Raw genomic sequence first — 10,157 nt, 5'->3', positions numbered from 1 at the left:
CTGGGGAGCCAGTCTGTGCCTTTCATATAAGTTCTACCTCTGTCTGCCCCACTATGTGACACCTTTCTTGATCTTAATCGAATCGGTACTCAGGGGTGGTGAGAAGCACTTAGTAAATGTTTGTTCACCTGAGTAAACAGAGTGGGGACCGGCTGTCCCATGGCCGGGTAGAAATATAGGACTGCCAGACACCCTCTTCCCCTCCATTTCTCCAGATCCCTTTCAGGCCAACTGGCTATATCTAGGGTGACCACAGGTACCGTTTGCCCAGAACTAAGTTCATACCTGTTCTCCGGGTGTAGTTATTGACAACAGCATTCCTTTCGCTCTAAAATGCGTCCCAGTTTGGACAAAACTGACTCAGTCCCCCCCCATATTGCACTAGGTTGGGAGGATGTATGGAAAGGTGGATGACGCCCCACTAGGTGGTGCTGTTGCCAGCAGAGTGAAAGAAACGGGGGGGGGGGGGGGGGGGGGCGGCTCCGCAGGCAGTTACCCATAGCCCCTCCCTGAAGGCACTCACACCAGACTCCAGCTCATCTCAAGAGCCCTGGAAATTTAGAGCACCCCACTTCGGACATGTGAAAAGGCAATTTCACACATGGAAAAGGGTGTGATTTAAAGAGGTGTACCTAGAACTTGGTAAAAGTCACCTACACACACAGAACCAGGCCCCGGGCAGAGGCAGGGTACAGAGAGGGGCGTCGTGGGTCCAGATTCTGGCCGTGCCCCTCAGGGAGAGACAGGAAGACGACAGCACAGTTGGCACGCTGAGGCTGGAGGCCTATAAGCAGGAGCCCCAGGCCCCCACACCCAGCTTCAGCACATCACTCTGTTGTTACTTTTTTTTTTTTCTTTTCTTTTTTTTTTTTTTTTTTGACTCTGGGGATCCAGGTAAGATCTGAATTAGAAAGAGGGCATTCTCAAAAAAAAAAAACAAAAAAAACGAGCAAACAAAAAACTCTGAAAACCCCTGCACCTAATATATGAGTCAAGTTAGGAATATGGGCTTCGGAGTCAGAAGGCCTGGCTTCAAATCCCAGCCTGCTGTATGGCCCTGGCCAAGTTACTGCACCTGTTTGTGCCTCAGTTTCCTCATCTGTAACATGCAGGGAAACTTTCAGGGTCACTGCGTGGGTTTATAGGAGTTCTTTCAGATGAAGTGTTTAAAATGGTTCTTGACACAAAGAGGCGCTCAATTCAAGCCGCCATTCAGATCCCGCTATCTTGCGGGAGAAAAGGATGCCACACTTGCAAGGTGCTGGTTGCTCTGCGATAAGAAATAATCCTGCAAGACTACCTACTCGGGGACCTATGGATGGGCAGCGAGACTTTTTCCCAGGTGGAGAGGGAGAAGAGGTAGCTGAACCCTGGCACACACCCAGCTAGCTCTGGCCTAAAAATGTCCCTGCTTCTATGCCGGGTGGGGCCACTGCCAGGACCAAGCCATAGCTTAAGAATTTGAATTTAAAATAACACACAGGCTCACATAATGGGAAGAGCCCACACTAGTTCACAGCTGTACAACCTTGGAAAGCCCCATTTGCCACCTCTGTAAAGTGGGGTACCCACGGTCAACCCCGAGGGTCGTACCGAGAATCTAGTTAGACCACGTATGAAGGCAATGAGCACAGCCCTTGGCACCGGGGAAGGCCTAAGTAAGTGGGAATTGCTGCTATAACTAAAATAATATATAATATGATGTGACAGATGGTTCGTAACGCTTTTCTGAACAGAGCATGTTATCAGGCCACCTTCCCAGAGAAGGTACAAAGGTCAAAGCCAGCCCAGAACGGCAGAGAAGGGGGTCCAGAGCTCAGCCGGCACCTGAGCCTCACCTGCAAGAAGGGACAAGTCAAGTTCATCCAGCAAGCGGCCCAGCCCCCCTCAGCCTTACCAGCCCCAGGGTTCCTTGGAGACGTTGTGAATGAGGGCCCCACGGCAGAAGCTCAGCTCATCGCTTCGCTTGGCTTTGTAGTCATACAGAGCTTTCACGGTTCTCTGAGGCTTTCAGGAAAAACAAGAAGGAGAAGGTCAGGCTGGGAGACAGAAGCAGAGACAGGCATCTGCCTTGGTTCTCATTAGGAAACAGGAGGTTTCAGCCCAAGGGTTACAGCGCCATCTGCTGGCAGAGAGCTGGCACTGCATTCAAAGGAGCCCCCAAAGCCGCCAGGGAGTGGGGATGGGGACTGGCCCAAGGTCAACCAGCTGTTAAGCAGCTGAGCTCAGAAATCAATCCGTTAATGCCATAGTTCATGATGTTCTGTAAGAAGCAATGTGGGTTCTAGAAGCTCTGCCATAAGAACTTCCAACCAGAGCCTCCAACCAGAGCTGGCTTTACCTGGGCATCTCACTTCAAGGGTGGATACATCCATCCCCATGAACTTCATGGGTCACTGCTAGGCTACAAGGTACAGCCAGTGGCAAAGGGGGGTGCCATCCAATGGCTTCCATGAGGAGCAAGTCTCCAGCCTGACAGAGGGCAGGAGAGGTCCTCATGTCAGGTCCTCCGCTAACTAGAGAAATGAGCCGTCCATCGGATGACCAGGCTGGCAGGCAGCACAACAAAGTGACGAGCAGCACATGCCTGCAAGCCACACTGCCCGGGTCCAGATTCCAGCTCCATACCTCCCTGGCTGTGCGACGGGCTCAGAAATAGCACACTATGCATTCGGCTGCTGAGCGTTAACGTGCTGAGGACAATGCTTGCTATGTGGCCATCCATATGTCCCATCAGGACTGATCTGGTCATTCCAGGTCCGAGAACTCATCCAAAGGAAACAATGCAGTAGACGCCCAAAGCCTCACACGTGAAGTTCATTTTAGTGTTAACCAGAACAGCAAAGACTAGAAAGGACCCATGCGGCCACGGATGGGGACGTAGCTAAACTGACACAGCCACCGGAATATTCTGCAGCATTAAAAACATTTTTTTTAAGCTAAAATTGCAATCCACGTATTTTACCTTAACTACTTGGCTCACCAGTTTTAGTAAGAATGGGCATGAAGAAAATGAGCAATGGAGAAACCCACCCAGGACCAAGCGACAGGTGAACAACGCAGAATACAAACAGCACGGTGACGGGGGGGGGGGGGGGCTGTAAAACGCGTCTCTGTGCAGGCAAAGGCCCAGGAACGCAGACAGCGACTGAGTTCGCATGGCAAGACCAGGGCTAATGATCGGTCTTGTTTTCAAAGTGGTGTTTTTTTATTGTTAAACCATTTTCAATCACAAAAACAATGATTTTATTTTGAGGTGCTCCCCTAGTCCGCAGCTTGCGGTCATGTCCAGCTACCATCATGTTTTACTTGTCTCTGTACAGGGAGATTTTCTCTACAAGTTGGGTTGGTTGCCATAATTTAGAAATGGGGAGAATTCACGTACAATTTCCAGATTATTGGCTTGCCTTGAGAAACAGGAGACCTGGCCTGCTCTCTGGAAAGGCAGCAATTGAGTACGAACATGGCATAGCCATCCTCAAGATGGGGTGAGTTCCTCAGTTTACCACAGTGTCCACCGTCCCCTGACCTCTGGCTGACAGGCGGCCACGTCAGCCTCACTGCCGACGCCTTCTTCACTTCTAATAAAAGTCCCCTAATAAGTTCATACACACGCCCCACCTGCCCACGTCCTACCAAGCCTTCATTTCTTGCTGGAAGGGATGTGTGTCGGCCGAGAATTATAAATTTAAAAGAAGAAAAGAAATTCATCTCTGGATTTCCACAGAGCCCGTCAGCAGGGCCCCTTCCTTAGCAAGAATTCTACAAGAACTGTATGCTGGATGCACACCCCCCACCCAAAAGAACATTCGCCATCGTCCTCCGCAGCTCAAGCGACGTGTGAGCCGCACCCAGAGCAAGGAGGAGCTGGGGGCGAGGAGTGAAAACCCACCCCCACCTGCGTGAAATCACACGCCAGCCAGGGTGGCAACAGAAGATAAGGTGCACACTGCAAGGAGGTCGGTGAACCAAACGGAATTTATAAACACCACGGGCTCAGTCAGTGAGCAAGAAACATTTGACAGACTTTTAATTAGAAGCCGTTTGGCCCAAAGGTGGTTCATCAAACCTCAGAATTTTAGCAAGGCACCGTCGCTTTCAGGGGGAATTCTATTAACCTCTTCCCTGAAACCAGATGTCACACTGTCCATCATCATTTCTTCTCAAAAAAATAAAATCCATGGGGGTGGCAGGAGGCCAAGTTTGCCCAAAAGTTCCCTTGCCCCGCTATGCTGGGGGATGTGGGGTGCACTCGCGTCATTCTAGGGACAGGTACTGGCATGAATGGGAGGGCTGGGCACCGTACCATGGAAGGATTGATTTCGCTGGGATCCACATACATTCTGCTGACGTCATAGAGGGAGTTTATGTCTCTTTCCTGAAAAAGAACAAAGCAAAATAAACAGAAGCATCCGAGCTCCTGGGGCAGCGTGGCACAGAATGAGGGTTCTCGGCCACCCCTGGGCCGAAGATGAAACCTCCCAGTTTCCTCGTGTCTCCTGGTAGAGACGGTAAGAAGCCATTAGAAAGCTCCCCTAAACTTGGGAACTACAGCCCCAAAGGAGAGAGGCCCTTGTGCTGGCCCACTGTGTGCCAGGCACGACAGTGCTCTGTGAAAACCCAAGCCCGGGGAGCAGCGGTGTGCGGGAGCCCCCGGCTCACCAGAGCCCGCCGTACACCTCGCCCTGACCCCTGGGCCACGTCCACAGTGGGAAGCCGGCTGCCCCCTGCAAGGATTTCCACCGGGGAAACTGGCAAATGCCATACGGGTTGCCCTGAGACCCATGCTGCCCTCTGTCTGTTCTGGCACCTCAATCTCTTTTCAGCACATCAATGATCCCCTGTGACAGGAACGGAGATGTGGGAATCAGATCAGGTCTGTTCTCTGCTCAGAACCCTCCTGTGGCTCAGGAGAAAAGCCAGTGTCTCCCAGGGGCCTGCCCTGCACCAGGCAGTCCTTCCTTAGGTCTACCCCCACTCCGGAGCCCTCAGTGCCGGCCACACTGGCTGCTTCTCTGAGCCTCCAGGCACGCCCTCACCGCAGGACCTTTGTACTTGCTGTTCTCCCTGTCCCTAGCTGCAGGGTGTACTCTTTCACCACCTCTAGCGTCTGCTCAAAGACCTCCTTCTCAGTGAGCTCTTTCCAGAGCATGCTTCGAGAACTACAGCCCCTTCCTAATCACCGCATCCAGGTCTCTACCGGCCCAGTTTTTCTCTGTAGGACGTGTCACCCTCTAACACACCATCTGTTTTCTTATTTATCTGATTATCTGTCTCCTCCACACTAGACTGCAAGCAGCACGAGGGCAGGGTCTTTGTCCCCAGAACCTAAAGCAATATTGGACACGTGGTAAGTGCTTAATAAAGGTTCGCTGCGTGAACAGACAGATGAATGATATTGCACCACACCGCGAGCGAGTCTCCCCCCTACCATATTGTAGCGCTCCAGGAGCTCCGGCGTCACGGGGTAGCGCAGCCGCATCTTCCGGTAGAGCGCGTGCTTCTCGTAGTAGCTGACGAGCTCCACGAGGCTCTCGAAGTAGGCCGAGGTCCCCAGCACAAAGTGCCGGCCGTCCCGGTGAATGCGACAGTGCTTTACCTTGCCCCTGGCCCTGGAGGGGGGAGACCACACAGAGTGGACAACCGAAACCCGAGAAAGCAGTGGTTCTACAAGCCCCGCTAATGAGAACAACCTAGCTGTCCATCCCGAGGGGACCAGATAAGTGAGCAAGGTACGGCCCTCCTACGGAATGCAACGATGCGGGTCTTTTCAGCACAGATACAGAAAAAGCCGTTACAAGAAACACGGAAGGACTCAACCGCTAGCTCCTCTTGTCCCAATCCCCCTGCCCCCAATTACAGGACTTGACTTTGGGTAAGTCCTGGTGTCCATATCAGGGTCAGCGAACAATGGCCCAAAGGCCATATGTGGCCCCCGCCCCTACCTCCCCACCCCCGCTTCTGTAAATAACGTTGCACTGAAACACAGCCCCGCTCATCCACTTCTGGGCTGCCTGTGGCTGCTTTCGCCCTACAGCGGCCGAGCTGAGTACGTACAACAGAGGCCCCAGGGCTCGGAAGGCCTACAGTATTTATCCTCTGGTCCTTTACAAGCAATGTTTGCTGAGCTCTACTCTAGAACTCTGGGATTTGATGCCCAAATCCTTAAATCTTACCTTCAGTGGCCCAACTGCTGCAACCATGGAATTTTTTTTTTTCCCCAAAAAGCAAACCAGTCTTTTATCGCCTCACCGTGCTGACACGAGAGGGTGAAAAATCCAAAACAGAACAGAATCTTCAGTCTCACTAGCTTTTATCAGCAAGAACAGAAACATTTGGGAAAATAAGCTTTGACCCTAACTTTACAGCCAAAAAGCATCTTCTTAAACTGTCTAAAGGCATAATTACTATGGGTGAACTACTCATCTTTTAAAAATTTCGCACCTTAGAAGGGCACCTTGGGTGGCTCAGATGGTTGGGCGTCCGACTCAATTTCTGCTCAGGTTATGATCTCAGCGTTGTGAGATCGAGCCCTGTGTTGGGCTCCCATACTGGGCATGGAGTCTGCTTAAGATTCTCTCTCTCTCCCTCTCCCTCTGCCCCGCCACCCCCACCCCAAGCTAGTGCTCTGTCTCTCAAATAAATATAAAAATTCTGCACCTTAAAGATACTTTTTGTTTTAAAAAACACATCCTGTTAAGCCATCTTTTCAATAAGTCCTGTAAAAAAAAAAAAGTGCTAGAAGATTTCTGCCCCAATGGCTTATTTACAATGATATTTTATTAGTATTTCTAATACTTCAAAACAAAACAAAACAAAACAAAAAACAACACTGCTGGGGAGACAAACAAGTTGCAAGATAAAACTATAGTATGATCCAATCTGTATTTTTTTAAAAATCAAAGGGAATTCCCACACACAAAGAGGCACTGTATTTTCCAAAGTACATATATGTAGCAGACTTTTTTTTTTTTTTTTTTAAGGAGTCCTCAAAGAGACACCAGTTAGAAAACTGTGCTTTCTACCAGGACAAGGACCCAGACGGGAAGGACCACAGAAGCCTTAGCCTTCATTGCGATGTCCCACTCTTTTCTAAGAACATATTCACATAATTAAGAAATTTTAAAATTCTTACAAAAACTCCCTAAGGCAGGGAGGCTCTAGGGCTTGGAGGTTAATTAAGAGTGGGGGTCAGGTTCTGGTTCCTTCTGGTAACCTGACTGCACCTCTGTTTCCCTGTCCACAGTGCCAGGAACGATAGTTCCTGTCCCGTGGCAAGTGTTAGGACCACCATCTGACAGCCCAGGGTAAGCCCTCTTCGATGTGTCTGGTGCCCTGAGGGTACTCCACAAATGAATGGTTAGGAAAACAGAACCAAGGTCAAACCAAAACGGGCTTCCCTGGCAAAAGAAGAATCAAAAAGGGAGACAGAACAGGGCTGAGTGTGAATCGTACCTTCCTGTCCCCTGGCTGCTACAATCCCCTAGACACTGTGACCTGAGGTCTTACTCAGCTCTGCCAAGAAGCCCCTGCTCCCGTGTCCCACTGGGTGTCCACCTCCCGCTGATCACACCTGGACAGCAGATTCATCTCTCTGCATAGACTTGAAAGCAGACACCTGTCCTCTCCCGTAAAGATCTATCCAGAAGTTCAGTCTGTGTTTTCAGAACCTAGACCACCACCTGGCACAGGTGAGGTACTCCACAGATACTGGGGACGGGGGCGAGGGAGGGAAAGTTCCTCCAGATCTGTGGTGTCCCTCTGCCTGGAGCAGATCCCCACCTGGTCCCCCTAGAACTCCTGCTCACCCCGTCACCTGCCCGATCACTCTCTGTGGTGCTTAGCATACGTTACAGCGATGTGTTTATGTGCCTGACTCTCCTGCCCCAGGCAACACTTCTCAGTGAGGGACAGTGACACCCTGACCACAGTGAGTTAGAAAAAAGTCTGTGTGTCCAGGAGGAGGGAGGTCATCTTTGACTATTACAGTGACCGTGGCCCCAACAGGCAGGCAGTGGGTGGAGACTGGGGACGTTCACCCTCCCAACACAATGGAAATAGCCTCCCCTTCCTCTCCTCTTCGAGACACCAGGACCTCCTCACGGGCTCATTCAGCCAGCATGTCCTGACCACCTGCTGTTGGCAAGGCAACACTAAGTAAGAGGGATCTGCTCAAGAGAAACAAGCGAGCAATAGGACATCTCTCATTCTCAGCAGACTGTTGGCCTCATGAGAGCAAGGACATGCCGATTTGTATCACTTCTGTGTTTTGAGAGCCCAGCACAGAGCCTGGCACAGAGTAGGTGCTCACTGAACATCTGAACATTTACTGATCCCTAAAAATTAAAAACTCCAGCTTTTAGGCTACCACCATTCTCATGGGGAGGGCAGATACGCAAACAGAATGGTGGACGTATAAAATCAAGCCTCCAACTGGGGATCCCATCTTCATCCACATGGTTCCAGTGAAGCAATGCCAACCACGGCCAGCTTGAGGTGCCCAGTCAGAACCATGACACCCAGGACAGGCAGGGGGGCCGGGGGAACGATGTATCACAGGACTCGGCTTTTCTACTAGACACTGGCTCCCTGGGTGAAGCCAGTGCAGGGTAGCACCAAGACACGCACAACTGGTCTGCGGAGGGCTGCCAGGGGAGACGTGGACCCAGGCCTGCTGGAAGCCAGCTTCGGCTCCTGAGCGTTTCAGCTGGCCGCCAATACATGCCAACTTTTTTGGTTGCTTGGCCACTGAGTTTGGTTTCTATCACTTGCACGCAAAAGCATCCTGATTGACACAACTACAGCACAACTCAATCCCCAGCACCCAACATGGCGGCTGGTACAACAGATGTTCATTAAACATGCCCAATCCCATCCAGGTGGAGGAGGCACCACCAAGAGCTTTGGGGGAAAGGGCAAAGGCTCCAATGCTGCCCCAATGCCAAGTAGCCCAGAGCCTCCCTGCTGGCAGCACAAAGCACAGAGGAGCCATGCTGGCTGGAGCTGGCACACAGTAGGTCCTCAGTAAATGGCAATGATAATGGCCATCATCACCACCATCACCATCACCACCCACTCACCCAAGGAGGCAGGAATGACAGGGGGGAAGGGAGCAGATCCAAATGCCCAGGGGGCAGCCTGGCAGGGTCACCAAGGGGGATGGGCCAGGGCAACAGGAACGGAAGGAACAGGAGCCTGGCACACCAGGGCCCCTACTGTGTCGCTGGTAACCATCATCACCACATGGGAACGTGGGTCCAGAGCTTCCACTTCTTCCCACTTTTCCTAAGAAAAAATCTAAATTTTCAAGTGAAATTTCTCAGTATTTATCATAAACCATACAGGCTGAGCAAAACATCCAGGCTCAATTTGGCCCATAAGCCTCTTTAGACCTCATAGTGAAGAGAGCAGGCTTTGAACATGGGTAAGTCCAAGGCTAAAAGTCGGCCTCAGCCCGGGACGAGGCTGTGTGGCTCTAGACAGGTCACTTAACCTCTCTGGGCCTCCATTTCCCTACTTGTAGTACTTAATCTACCCCTCATGGGCTGCAATGAAGGACTCAGGCAGATGGAGCCTCAAAGGTAGCCTGGTGTCTGGAACATTAGTGAGGAACTCCATACACCCCAATACACTGGGGTAGGGGAGACGGAGGGACAGTGTGATGAACTGGGTCTGAAACCCCCCAACATTGTCCCTGGTGGAAACTGGAGGAATCAGGGGTCTTGGGGTGGAATTAGAGAACCACAGTCCTAGAGATGGTTGGACCATATGGCCTTCCCACTGCCAGTGCTGGGTGGCAGGAGCAGAGGGGGGGAAAGCAGCTGTCACATCACTGCTCTGGGCTGCCAGGGCTGCCTCGGGTCAAATGCCAGCTCCGCCACTTACTGGCTGCATGTTTCAGCAAGTTACTTAACCTCTTCGTGCCTCGGTTTCCTCCTCTGAACTATAAGGATCATGGTCATAACGTTGCTGGAAGATGGAAGGAGTTCACGGAACAGGTGCTACCCTCAAGGACACAGACCTGTGCCCCGCACCCTGAAAGCTCCCACTAGCGGGGCTGCTCTTACTCTCGTTACCGCTGTCGTCATCACCACTGACCCACTGGGCGCGGACACCTAGGCTCACCTCCGCCTGCAGCTCCCCCTCTGCTCTCCACA

General features: G+C 51.6%; 1 protein-coding gene across 5 annotated transcripts in view; it reads right to left on the bottom strand.

The window, feature by feature from the left end:
• The window catches only part of PLCG2 (phospholipase C gamma 2), a 141,215-nt gene that overhangs the window by 37,638 nt on the left and 93,420 nt on the right, over positions 1 to 10,157 (bottom strand). For all 5 annotated transcript variants that reach the window (XM_045796076.2, XM_087870639.1, XM_087870640.1 and 2 more), the window contains 3 exons: positions 5,432 to 5,612; positions 4,307 to 4,378; positions 1,898 to 2,007 (listed from right to left, as the gene is read on the bottom strand). In XM_045796076.2, the coding sequence (XP_045652032.2) occupies positions 1,898 to 2,007; positions 4,307 to 4,378; positions 5,432 to 5,612 (363 nt within the window). The remainder of the gene's footprint in view (positions 1 to 1,897; positions 2,008 to 4,306; positions 4,379 to 5,431; positions 5,613 to 10,157) is intronic.

The sequence above is a fragment of the Ursus americanus genome, chromosome 21, assembly GCF_024610735.1.
Source record: "Ursus americanus isolate L20-20 chromosome 21, mUrsAme1.1.p, whole genome shotgun sequence".
Classification (NCBI taxonomy): Eukaryota; Metazoa; Chordata; class Mammalia; order Carnivora; family Ursidae; genus Ursus; species Ursus americanus.
Note: the sequence above shows the minus strand (reverse complement) of the source record. Positions and strands in the feature narration are given on the sequence as shown.